This window comes from Choristoneura fumiferana, chromosome 3 (genome assembly GCF_025370935.1).
Source record: "Choristoneura fumiferana chromosome 3, NRCan_CFum_1, whole genome shotgun sequence".
NCBI classification, from domain to species: Eukaryota; Metazoa; Arthropoda; class Insecta; order Lepidoptera; family Tortricidae; genus Choristoneura; species Choristoneura fumiferana.
In genome coordinates this window covers 13,217,914-13,232,050 of record NC_133474.1, presented here as the reverse complement: position 1 = coordinate 13,232,050, position 14,137 = coordinate 13,217,914, and the positions used below count along the sequence as shown (strand labels likewise).

Genomic DNA, 14,137 nt, shown 5'->3' with positions numbered 1-14,137 from the left:
TGAAATCTAAACATTCTGATTTGATTGAAATTAGAGTAATTGCACAATTATCCATCTAGTGGATATTGTAGCGATAGCATGCGTAAAAACAAATTACCGGAAATTAAATTCTTGAAATTAGGTACAAATGATAAAATCTTGATTCGATCCGAGATTTCATGCGTTTTGTTTCATATTATAACAGTGTATGTTGAATTATGTGCATGTCACTGCCACGGGACAGCACAGACGAGTGCAAACTGCATCAGACATGTGGCCGGTACTCGCTGTCATAATATCACTGTGCCTAGTTGGTTTCAATCAAACAGATAACAACAATTTCGTGAGTAAAACTTTAATGTTTAATTTCATTACGTTAATTATACAGATGTTATTCTCTTTGAGTGGGTCATTCGCAGGTGGAGTTATGTAATTGTGTTAGTTAGTTTGTTATCATTACCATCCTAACATGGAAATGTAAATGAACGATAAAACAAACTTCCCCGGCGAAGTTTGTACTAAGTTACCCGAAAAGCCATGAGCCACAAAAGTGGTTCCGAAGAATTATTCAACTAACAAGGAGTGCTCGGGGCGTAGCTTGTGTATAATTACTTGAAACATCAGCTCTGAGCAGATGATGAAACGCGTGTTAATATTAATTACAATCAAGTTCTAATATTAAAATAACCTAATTACCAAAGGCTGTAGGGATAAACGATGTCTATCCTCTTCAAATTATCTACTGATTAAGTTAACCGAAAGTTGTCACGAAGTTAAGACGGCGACCTTTACCAGAACTATTCTGACACTCAGGGTTCATACCGGGCTCGATGGCGGAAATTTGAAACGTGCAAAGGACCCAAACAAGGCGAATGTGGTAACGTTGACATTCAAAATACACAAAACATGTCCGATGTCATTTTTAATTTGGACTTTCCGAAAGATTGTCCAGTCACAAAGGTAAGTTTTGATTTCTTTTGTATACTTAAAAAACACGAGCATTCAGTTTTTGTTTTAAATACGAGCTTGGCAATTCTCACACTACGAATATTCATCAGTCACTGTAATAAGAAAAAAACAGAAAAAGTAGCATGCGGTTAAGATATGCGATTAGGCAAGACGTTTATATTTCATTAAGTGCGTAACTGACTTGAATATAACTATTTATGTATATTATTAGCAGAAAGTTAGCTCAACGAAATCTAAGTTTTTTGTTATTAAAAACTTTTTCGCTTTAGAAAAGTATTAATAAGTATAGCTCATTTTAAATGTGATTATTGAGATTGTGTGAGTATATTCGGATTAAGCCCAAACTTATTAATGAATAGACTCATATGCATACCTAGATATCCTATACAAATTCACTGTTTTCTTTTAAAAGCTTTTTGTAAATAATTTGTTTGCAGGCTAGAGTTACAGCGGGAACATTGCAAAGCAACAACTCCACAAAGAAACTGTGGAACTATTCTTTGGATAAACCTTGCCAGCATTTTGTTTTAGGTCCTATACTAGTTGATTCGTTTAACTTGACTAAGAATACCTGCAAAATTAAAAAGGTAATCGGAGAGCCCTTTTTTAAACAGTCGTCAATGATAAATTAGTATTTTAAAATAAAATTATTTAATATAGATTTAAATCTTCGCCTTGTAGAAAACATGTCTAAAAGAGTTAATTATTAAGAGTTAATTTTGTTCCCGATTTCTGAGGAACATTAAGTCTTCATTCTATTTTGCTTTAAAAATGGTTCATAAGGTGACTGGAAAAAGCAATCCAGGGCATTATAAGATTTGTCCTTTATTTTCATACATTTTTAGAAATTCTGTACGCTTTAAAGTTCATAACATCAGCGTTCGTGTATCGCTATTATACTTACTATATCTTAAAATTAAAGTGCTATTTACAAATGTATTGTTTTTCGCAGGGCCAATATACGGTTCATCTTAACATGGAAGAAAAATCAAGAATTTTCCTGGGTTCGAAATTTTTCTACGGCACCTACTCATTCAAAACACTGGCATTTAACAATATCAATAACTTCTTCTGTGTCTACGCATTATTAGAAGCTGAAAAGCTATAAAGTGAAAATTGAGCCACTCCGAAGAGTGAAATATTGTCTTATAGAATTTTATTGTCATTGCCTTTTCCCGAAAAATGTGGGGTCGCATTTTTTATGATATCATAGTTCGTTTAATGGAGGTAGAAGGTGGGGATACCGCGCCGCTGAAGGGAATACAGTGGGAGGGAACTGGCAAATTTGATAGAAGCAACGCGATTGAAAATCGAACAGTAATTTGTTCGCAGTGCTATTCCCTAACAGAAATACTGCTAGTGCATCTCGGTGCAACCCCAAACCCTGCTAGACTTTAATCACAGGCGTGTATTCATGTTACGTCCTAAATTGAATCAGATGCGTCAGAGCTGCTTTTAGGGATATTTATTAAATTATTAGATAAAATGTCAGTTGTCAGTTGGTTTATCTGAATTTAGACAGCAAATTATTATAATGAAATAAAACTGCGCATGATTAATAATAACAATTGGTGTCAAAACTTTTATCATAATACCAAGCAAGGCGCTTTGAGATTACGTTTAAAAAACTACTTGCATTAATAGTACAAAAGTACATAGATAATAAAATTTTCATCATAATAGCATCACCGTCGAAATAATAACATACGACATTTTCGTATAAAATTCGAAGGTGATAGATAATCAGGAAGGTAGATACAACAGTCATACAACTAATTTCCGTGTCGCGATTAAAACTCCCCGGAGCCCGGAGCCTGTCACCATTAGGTACCGCAAAAAGAGGAAAACGGGATCCGCATTAAAACGTGCTAAAAACTCGTGAAACGAGAATGTATCTTACACTCTACCAGCTATACACAAACAGAGCATTTAGATGAAGGCTTATTAGAAGTTACCGACCCTGCGGACCGCTGTAACAGCTGTTAATTTAATATTAATTACTTCTGTGATGTTACATTAACTGCGACAATGGCTGCCTTGGAAATTCTGTTAATTTAAAACTGCTTTCTATTTGAACCTTTTTTACGTTGACCATTTTCTCGGATAAGTACCACTCATTATACTTCTGAATCAATAACTTTTTAATCAATTAACTTGAAAAATACATCACACCACGTTTTTCTTTTACAATCTATAAGCTACAGCTGTATAATTCGAACGTATTGACCTTTAATCTTACTACGCTAAGCTGTATCCCCTCAAAGGTGAAATTAAATCAGGGTAATAGTTAATACATTTTTAATGGTCGGTAATAACTAAGCAGCAGATTACTCGTCTTAGTGTAAGGCCGAGTAAATCCGTCGGTAATGGGTCGGCGCGGCACCTGGCCGCGGCGGCAGCGCGCACTCTGCGGCCGCGCTAATTTCGCTAAACACGATATAAATTACGGCCACAAACAATGACGCGAATGGCCGTCCCACTCGGACCAGCTATTATTATGGCTTATTAAATTTCGCATCGCATTTTTACGGTATCTCATCAAATAAATAGACGTGTCCCATCGCTGCACTCAGTCATTGATCTGTCCTGTTGGGATAATTATGGGGATTAGCGGAAGATGGAATTATTACTTAGCCTGACCATGTGTATCAAGTAACGCTATAACGGTCGTGATTATTGCTATTACGTCCTGTATTTCAATTTGATCTCCGGATTTGTTCCTTAGTCCTTAACAATCCCGTTGCTTTAATTATTTTGAGAACGAATAGTCGGATATTTTTACCAGATTTCTGAATTCTAACAGAAATTTGGGTAATTTGTTAAGTATCTTATCATAATATTTAACAGCAACGTAAAATGAAAATATTTCTTTTAAAGCTTGGTCGGCGGGTATTTTTTATAAAACAAGAGAAAAAATTCACAAGACTAATAACAAAGAAACACCGTAGGTACAGCCAAAGGCTGCAGATGTTAAAGAAAAAAATATATATTTTTCATTAAACGAGAAAAGGAGTCAAGAGGAGAGGCCTTTGCCCAGCAGTGGGACACAGATAAAGGCTAAATATAATATAATAATAATAATAATAAACGAGTAAAGCCGCAATAATTTAATAATCGACACTTTCTAATGATTATAGATCAACTACACACTATGGAATGTATAAAAACTATAAGGTAACAAATTATTCATGTGGACGGACAAAGGATTGACGATGTCATATAAATTATTCTGGTTGTTAGTTTCGTACATACAGATCAGACAACATCCACGGCACGTTAGCAAACTTTTCCCACAATCTCAGCTATTCGTTCATTAAATGCTCTCCCAACTACAAAGACACTTAATTTATAAGCTTTGATACTTGCTGGAATATCTTAGCAACAACTACGAAACACCGAGAGGCTCGACTTCGAGTACTTATATTTTTGTCGAGTCAGACGGTTAATTATTTTCAACGGACAATGAGTTGCCGAAGTCGCCTCATTATCTTACAATGAATGTTCATTTTTCAAGTAGACTTTAAAGAACCCGGTAGATACCTACCGATGTTTCTATTACGTATGCTGGAATTGGAAACTTCTTTCTGAACTGGATAACGCCCGGAATTTTTATTTTTTAATCAAAGAAACAACAAGACCCCTAATAACATCTTTCCGAGTTACAACGAAAGTCACTCGATTTGCGCTGTTAGGATACTCTAATATAATTTCGTTGAACTATTTGGCAAAACGCCTAGACTCTACTCGACATTAATAAACGTTTTCAAGTAATCACATTAAGTTTCGACTAACCTTATCTACCACAGGATTAAGATGCTTTTATTGCCATAGTACTTTATTATTGCATCGCATTGTCATTAAATAGTATTTTATGCAACTGTTGTATAAGTGAGGTCTTAAAACGCGAGTTGGCGTAGGTAGCGACGCTAATAACTTCAATTTCTACACACATTTGACACATTTAAAAATGTGCGAAGCGAATTACGATTACCGCCAAATCCGGAAATGAAATTTGACATAATTATTTTGTTCATGATTAGTTTTTTTTATTCACGCTAACTTGCAAGTGGCACGATCACTTTTAATACTTTTATGATCAACAACACTGAATGGAAAATGCTCAATTTAGGACTAAACATACGAGTAGGTGCGTAGTAAAATATAATATTTTTTGTTTACAAAATATGGATTCTTCATTTTATTTTTGAACGATTATTGATTAGTAAGTAACTGAATAAAAATGTTGTGAAATAATTTCAATGTAATGTTGGTAATACTGTATTTGTTCAAAATAGAGGCTAGGAATCCTAAATTTAAAAGTTAACTGTCAAAGGAAGGTCATTGAACTGTATTATTATGAATTTTAAATGCAATTTAAAGCATCCATAAGTGTGCTTTTATGAGCCATAGAGTCATAGACTTTTGTTCCGGACTTATTATGTACCTATATCATTTTATCTACATCAATATTATCATAACTTCCCTATCATATGTTCAGAGACGATAAGCAAATTACCTACATTAAGAAACTTCTATCTGTGGTTGCATCTTAATGTTTACATTATAGTGCCGGTTAGCGTCACTTTAATTACAATCAAATTTCGAACATCTTAAAAAAACAAAATTCATGTTTGGTTGCGATAATCGAATTAGTCAATTTGTTATTTCATTCAATAATAAAATTATTGTTCCATATTTTTTTTGAATTAGATATTTATCGACTCAAGTCTAGATTGTTTATGAATTAAAAAAACTATAACTGTTACTGTCAGTCATTTATTGAAACTTAGGTTTTATGCCTGCATACAAACAAAAATCACTAACTCGAAAATGCAGGTATATCTGAACATATTGTAGAAAAGTGATATGCATTAGATAAAATGATGTACTTATGCGACTGTACATAATTATGCATTAAAATACTCGTGACTGAGATATTATTATTATACAACTCGCTATCGCTCGCTGTATAAAACCTCATCAGTCACATAAATAACTAATATTCGTGTTCGTGGACCTTTAATTGACAAATAAAAGTACAGGAGTAGAAAAACTTTACAACATAATACCAATTTTTAAATTACGTAATCGGATTATTAAAATTGCGTTAAAATTTACTTACTAAATTCCAACCACACATCAAATAAATTAAGATTAGAAGTCAAGCAACGTATTTTGAACATAAATAATTTTCAGATAAATAAACATTTTTTATTTTAACAAAGAAAGTACATTTTAGTAAACAAAGAAATGTACGAAATGAAGTTATAGAACGTGTAAAAACAGTTCAAGAACGTAGTATTTAATTTAATTCAGGCTGTCATTGTTATAGAGGTAAATGATAAAAACAAAAGTGGGATTGTTTGTTCGGGTAACAATTAGTACAGAGGTATTTTATAATTCGTAGATAAGCAAAGTAGAAGTTAAAAACAAGATATTCGTAGAACAAGTAAAAAAACAGAGCACGAGCAAATTCACGGACAAGAGTAATGTTACTGCGCATTAACAATGTCGTATCAGCATTTTATATTATACAGGCGTACATAAACTAGTAATGGTGTTATGCATGTTCAGAATAAATCAGCTTGACTACACACACGTAGCGAATAAAACGGAGCTCTCACGCAAAGGCGCACGACAGCGATAGTGGCTTCCGAAAATATAATTTGAACACAACCCGATTCGGTTTCTGAATATATTTTACTTGCTGAAATTTATGAGTACAGTCACCTGCATTAATATTTGCCACAGCGGAACGTGGAAAAATATCTGACACGTTCTACCGGCCCTAGAAATAGGGTCGTATCAGATATTTATGCATCGCTTTGTTGTGTCAGATATTGGTGTTGGTGACTGTACACTATGAGATATATCGAAGCGGACAAAGGTGATAAAACATTTGGAAACACCCTACCTCCCTTGTCCATAGACTTGTACGCCCATATTTTTAAAGAACTTATGTTTCATGGCGACAATACCGCATTACATTACAAATGAAAATCTTAATAACACATATTAAGTTCAGTGTTTTTGTAGATCACCACGTTCTGAAACCACACTATCATTAATAGTACGTAGTACCTATCTTTACCAGTGTAATCTGACGATCACTTCTTACATCAGTTGTGTGCATATGTAGCAACAATGCGCACCCGATCATTGAGAAATGAACGATGTCACATATATTATATATATATATATATATGTGTGTGTGTCGGCGGCCGATCGTAAAATCCGCCAAATCACGAAATTCCTAGGCATATCGTGAAATGGCGCCATTTCATGAATTGGCTAAGGGACATCCGCCATATCGTTCAAAACCCAACGTTACACAACACAACGATTTGGGCGGCTTAGGCAGATCATGAAATTCCTAGGCATATCATGAAACGCCGCCATATCGGTTCTTGCACTTTGCCGGCCGCTGCCGCGGAACGCTCGCTTCGCTCGCTCGGCTCGTGCGTTATGGTCACAATTAATACTAACCACTCCCTCCTCGCTTCGGTCGTCGTACCTAAATTTTATTTTTTTCGGCATATCACGATGTGCCCGGTATAGAGCTAGGAATATCGACGAATGCGTTGCTCTAATCGATCTGTCGTATTGTTTCTCAGGCACATCGTGATATATGCTTGGCCAACTATTTGGCATATCATGAAATGGCGCCATTTAAATAAAATTGAATCATAAATTATGTTGCTAAACGCAAAACTCACTAATTCTCATTTTGTTGTGTTCTTTATTGTCAGGAGAAGGTGTCTACGGAAGAAATTTTAGAAAAATTACAACGGGGGCAAAGCCGCGGGCGACAGCTAGTTTTAATATAATAAGGGAAATAGAAGAAAATACTTAGTTTTATCGCAGCAAAGTTCAAAAAGGTGACGTTTTAGTCCCGATCCTACTCAACGAATCAACCAATATTGATAACGGAAACTTCATTACTCATTAGACTCGTTTTAATGACGCGAGGATCATTGGATAGGTACATAAAAAAAAAGTGGCGGATTGAATACACTTCATGATTGGTTTTTTGGAGTCTTTTTGTATTTTTTATTTCAACTCCAAATTTGTTACTTTTACGACCTGGGTTCGATTCCCAGTGCTGGTCTCTTTTTCTGATTTTTCTGTGCATCCATGTCTCAGTTTGTATTTTTCATATTATTACACTTTAATTTGTGGGCCATTTTTTACGAACTCTTTAGGTATCAAAATAAATAACTTTAAAAGGTGAGTACGAAAATATACACCCTCTATGGTTGAAAACATTCTGGAGTGACAAATCATGAAAAACTACTTTACTACATTGAGTGAAGTGTTAGTTTATTACAATTATTAATAGTATTGTGAAATTATTCTTTAATATATCTTTCAATGCAAACTAAAAAAAAAAACACAACTAATTACATAAAAATAAAAACTTGAAAATGTAAACTGAAAACGAAAAACCAGTTTAGTAGCCATGCACGCTGTTGAGGAATATTGAATAACAACAACATTTAAATATTTTTATGATCGATACATACATAAAACAGATCCTAATGCGGACTATAGAGTTCAATCGTCGGACCCGATTACTGTCAATTTTTGAATGGGTCCTGACTATCGCAATATTCCACCGTTAGGATTTGTATTTTGTTTTATGTTTAGTTATGTAAGTATCGATAATGAATTCAATCGTGTCGGTATTCAATATTACCGGACTTTCTATATTTATTTTATTTAAAAATGTACTTCTGATTTCTTGTGGTTTCTTGTGATTTCATGCTTATCATAGAAAGAGTTTAAATTAAATAGCATTTTTGATCGATAACAACACATTTGCAGACGCGGTGAAATTAGCAAACAACATCGTCCAGAGACTAGATTAGAATAGATATGAGCATTAAAATTATCTCCATTACGCTTATCTTCAAACATAAAGCGAAATCACAGCTCACAGAGGTGGAAATGTAAATGACCTCACTTATCTTATGGCTCCCAAAGTTTGCTGCTAGTAACGAGGGAACATGCTGATAAATAGGGAACCGTCGATTCGAATTGTAGGTGAAATGAAGGATATGAATTTCATGTGAATATGTACGTCGTTTTGATCGGAAGCAGGCTATTTAAATGCGTGACCCGTCATTAGGCGCGCAGGCGGGTCCCGGGCCGCTCGAGTACGCACTCGATGGGCTCGCATAATCGACCCGTTAACGTTTCATCGTGCACTACCTACTGCTGCCGGTTACCCTATTACCACCGCTTATCTTCACCCAGCTAAGCCAAGAGCTGTGCCTACCTACTGTTAAATTGAGTGATTAATCGCGTCTGACAGCTCGCATTACGGCGATCGAATCAGGAATGAATACCCCATACAAACGCAGTGATTGATGCCTGGAAAAACTACTGGAAACTTACCTGCTGTTTGAAAAGTGACGAAACAGCTGTGTCAGGTGGAGACTTACCTGTAAGTAGATAACTAAAATAAGTATTTGTTAGAAATTTTATTTTTAATACAAGATTTTTTCACTGATTGTACTTTTTGTTACCTGTTCTCGCATTGTTATCTGAAAGCTTTAATCATACGTAAAACTTCTGAACGCATAACAATTGTTCACTGAATTTTGTGGATCGCCTTTAATCTATAAATAATACATATCAATCGAATATGAAACCAGTATTATGAATGGGAATAAATAAATATTTAAGTAATGCATGGCGGAGCAGTCCGTCCTTTTAAAATTACAAGTTTCGTAACCATCCGCAAAAAAAAACATAAATTTGCTCCCTTTTTTATCACAGATCCCATTAATTAGTGCCCCGTTGGGAGGTCTTTTCAGATCTAAATCATTCGAAAAATTTAAAAATAATCAAGAACAACTCGTTCCTTCGTTCCGCACTCAATGTCACTGGTAAATAGCTGGCAGATGAAAACCCTTTTTAAATGAGTAGGTACGGGGCCTACGGTTACCTGTGCACTCCCGCCCGAGGGTCTCCTTGTGGTTTCTTTTCAACAACTCTCATGTTTATTCATGGACGGACAGCTATGTACAAACCTATGCCTCGTTAATATTAAATGAACGAAAAAAGTATAGTAAGCCAAGGTAGAACATGCAATGTAGGTACTTAAGTAAATAGCATTTGTAATGATATTACACCAAATAAGCGTATCTTCAATATTGAAAAACGTAGAGACTAACATTAAACCGCAAAAAATCTTAAATAGAAAAACTTGGCTTGAACATCTATTTGGCCGTATATATCCTGTGATTTTGTAGCTCTTAGAATGGTACATTTTGCGTTCACTTGCAGCATCCAATATTAGGTGAAAGCTGTCAATGACAAGAGTTTTATTAAATCTGTCGTAAACGTGCCCCCGGTTGACAGCAGTAAAATGTGAATAAAACTACTACGTCGAAATAAGCTACAAACCCATCATCAATCGCATTGAGTCGTTGTCAAGAGTTGAGTGAATGAAATTAGATCTTATTATTTATTTTTTTGTCAAAATTGACGACGTGGTTACTTTCAATATTTTTTTTCTGCCACAGGTAAAAGGCAATGTATACTTTACGTAAAAGTGTATTTTTTCCAAGAATATCGTACTTATCCTTCGTATTTATCCTTAACTTTTCGAAATTGTATTTCTAAAGTTTCCCTCTAATTTCGTCTCTACTGTTCTATAGGCTTGTACTTTTTATTAAAATGTATTTCGTTTCGCAAGCAAGTGAAATATAAAAAAGAAGTCTTTGAATGAACTAAAAGAATTTCCTTGCTCACCCGCGACCTTACGATAGCTAAGCTTACTGCAAAATATGCGTGTTCATGCAGTTCTTCCACCTCCACACTGTAAGAACACACACAAATCACACAAACCCATGTATCACCACCACCACACTACACTGACGCGTTTCGAACTCAACCTTAGCTCATCTTCAGAATGAAACAACCGAATACTATGCTACCAGTTGTTAGACTAACGAACCACAACCACCGTTTTAATTTGTCACTGTAACTCCCCAAGTACCCACATATGTTTTATCAAACAAAACAAAACTACGCACAAATTATTAATCATTTTTTTAACCGTCTTTCAAAACTGCCTTGATTTTTATTTATTTACTGTCAAGGCCTACCATTGCTGAAATTAGATCCAAGCCGTAGCAAGGGAGATTAAACTAAATTTACCTGCTCATTAATAATAGACCCCATACTGTTGTATCTAATTATCTCCATTCTAAAATATCGAGACGAAACCCCTTGCCACAATAATGTAACACTTTATCCGAATCTGAGTCCGTTAAAGAATGATTTAGTTCCAACAAATATTTGGCAAAATTCGACTTATCAGAATGCTCATTCCTATATGCCGAAACATGCTCTTTAAATCTAGCATTAAAACTGCGACCTGTCTGACCAACATATACTTTACCGCAGTCATTACAAGTGAGCTTGTATACAACCGATCTAGTTCCTTTATCTACCTTCTCTTTGTGGTTACAAAGTTTAGAGTACAAAGAGTTGTTAGTCTTAAAGAGTTGAGTTGGGTGTGTTGAGTTGAGTTGAGTTGGTTTGAGTTGTGTTTCATTGATATGGAACAAAAAACGCCTGATTCAATAAATTATAAAGTCTTTGATTTTATTTTGTCAGGCAGCGCATTAGCAACATAAAATAATATAGAAACGCGTACTTTCTGATATAAAATAGGTTTAATTTGGTTAATACATGGGTTGGTCTTAGGAATTGTGTAGGTCATAAGTAAGATTTAAGTTTTAACCTTGTGAATTTCAGTCCACAACTATTATTCGATTGAAAATTTAATAAGGTACATATACCTACTAAGATTGAAAGATAATGCAATAATAAAGTTCCGACAGTGAAAAGTTTATGTACAAAAAATCTTTTAAAAAAGGTATATCTCTGTACCTATCTGACTACAATATTCTGGAATGTGAAGAGTATTTCGAAATATAGCGCTTCATAGTACAGTCGAGGAAACTGAATCATGTACCAGGGTAGAACCTTTTCATAATCAATGTCGCTATGATTTCTGTGGAAAATGTATGGGATGTCCACATAACATTAGTAGGACAAAGGTTCCACCCTGGCCTGGTACGTAATTCAGTTTCCTTGACTGTACACAACAAGCGGCGAAGGACTTATAATATTCCATTCATAATTAGGTCAGTTAGACGTAAGTACTGCATCAACAGATACTAGACGGATTTTGCGGGAATCGACATAATTTTATAATAACTTGAATATTACCTTAAATAAGTATATGTAATTTATTATTATCTAATCACGAATTTATTTTATTTAATATAATTTTTTATTTTGTTGTCAACAAAAAATTACAGCATTACAGTTGAAACCAAATGCCACCAATGCGCTGTAAAATTCAAATACATTACTGCAGATTAAGGACATTTTTAAAGGATCTTCCGTTCATTTTAAGCTAAGATGACTTCAATGATTTTAATTACTACGGTGTTTTGCCATTTAGCCTTACTTTTCTATATCTATCGATCGATCGATCCCTCTCTGAATCGAAAACTTCAGCCGGCTAAATTATATCATTTTGTAGTTAAGAAAACTTTGAGTTTGGCAAGAGCGTAAGTATATACCGGAAAGGGCCAAGTCGACTTGTTAATATTCTTCTCATTTAAAATTCATCAAGCCCTTTACTTAGCTTTTAAGTTGCCTGCGTGTATAGCTGTGTACAAAGGCCTGAGTAAGTATGGCTCAGTTATTATAAACGTTGAAGTTAAAGTCAATTAACTATTCAGGTATATAACAGGTCTCGGCGGTCGTGATAAGACCCTCGAGATAAACACGGGACAGGTATGTGTATGCCTACTCAATCCAAAACGTGAAATTATTGCTAGCGTAGTAATAATTATAACATTAACATAATACATATAACGTATAGAGGCCTAAGTAGCCAGTAGTCGCGCAGATATTATATATTACTAGCTGTTGCCCGCGACTCCGTCCGCGTAGAATTATGAAAAATAGTTTGTCTTATTCTCAGACATACCGAATATACACAAAAAAAAACGTAGAAATCGGTCAAACCGTTTCGGAGGAGTTTGGTCACAAACACACACATATTATACTATATATAATAGACTGAAGATAAACGTTGATGTTAAAGTCAATTACCTTTCAGATATAACACAAACACAACAGGTATAAAACAAATTAAGCATTGATAAAATACGACATACGACAAACTTTTGAAGCCCAAGATTTGCCTTCTAGCAAGCAATTCCAACTGCCCGATCATTATCGATGGCCCTTTTCCCCTCATTCATACATATGTAATAGACTGAGGTATGGCAGCAAATTGTCATTCTACATTGTTATCGTCCCTTTATACCAGTCCACAAAAGCGTATAACGCGCAATATGTAAATAAATAATATGCTCGACCAAATTTCAACGAAAAAAGAGGGCCAATATTTATTAAACCGTGCCTAACGTCAGGTTATTCCGCCCCCGGTCTCAGAATCAAAGTCACACAGTACAGCGCCGCTGGCGGTGCCACGCAACTCGTACAAGGTAGATAGGATCGGTAATACACGTTTGATTAGGTGAGCATAATACGGCAGAATACATACAGAACTTCAGGTACTCAAAGGACTATCATTTGACCGGGCCGGGTGTACGTACAATGACGTACGTATGCCCTACAAAGCGTAGACATAGGCTTTGACAACCAACAGCTTAAATGAAAATCACGAATAACGTTGTAAACCATGGCGGTGTACTACATATATGAACCCACTTAATTATGGTACGCACACTCAGAGCCGCAAAGTCCTTTCAACTATCGTCTAAAGAGCAGGAAGGTAGCCGTTCGCTTTTTTTGTCAATTTTTGATTTTAATGAAATAACGATTAATTAAATATATTTTGACCACAAAAATGAAGAAATAATGAACTAACCCGTCTCATCCAACCACTGAAGAACAGTATTAATAATACAAAGAAATATCACGACGTACATATCTTCAGCCATCAGATAAAGCCTGTGACTAAATAAAGTAATCCTTCACGAGCAGAAATATTACCAGTGAGGTGGATGTTTACGAATAGCGTGCAATGAAGATTAAATCACAATGGCGGACCGACCTGGCAGACATAATGTAATCTACGCGGTATTGCCGCAGACGGTGCCTAATGATTCGCTGCAAAAAGATAATGCGG

The 14,137-nt window shown here is 35.1% G+C and overlaps 2 protein-coding genes across 13 annotated transcripts in view; one reads left to right on the top strand and one right to left on the bottom strand.

Moving 5' to 3' along the window:
- Positions 1 to 14,137, bottom strand: part of CadN (neural cadherin) — a 409,301-nt gene that overhangs the window by 261,121 nt on the left and 134,043 nt on the right. The window lies entirely within an intron of this gene.
- Positions 240 to 2,056, top strand: LOC141445692 (uncharacterized). Its single transcript, XM_074111580.1, has 4 exons — positions 240 to 322; positions 793 to 939; positions 1,386 to 1,535; positions 1,901 to 2,056. Exons 1-4 carry the CDS (start codon positions 251 to 253, stop codon positions 2,054 to 2,056), a joined length of 525 nt encoding a protein of 174 aa, XP_073967681.1. The 5' UTR covers positions 240 to 250.

Excerpts from the sequence above, each read along its gene's own strand:
- LOC141445692 (XM_074111580.1), top strand. The coding sequence starts at position 251 with ATGTGGCCGGTACTCGCTGTCATAATATCACTGTGCCTAGTTGGTTTC. Across the intron at positions 323-792 it reads AAACAGATAACAACAATTTC|GGTTCATACCGGGCTCGATG; the intron begins GTGAGTAAAACT and ends TCTGACACTCAG. Across the intron at positions 1,536-1,900 it reads ATACCTGCAAAATTAAAAAG|GGCCAATATACGGTTCATCT; the intron begins GTAATCGGAGAG and ends TGTTTTTCGCAG.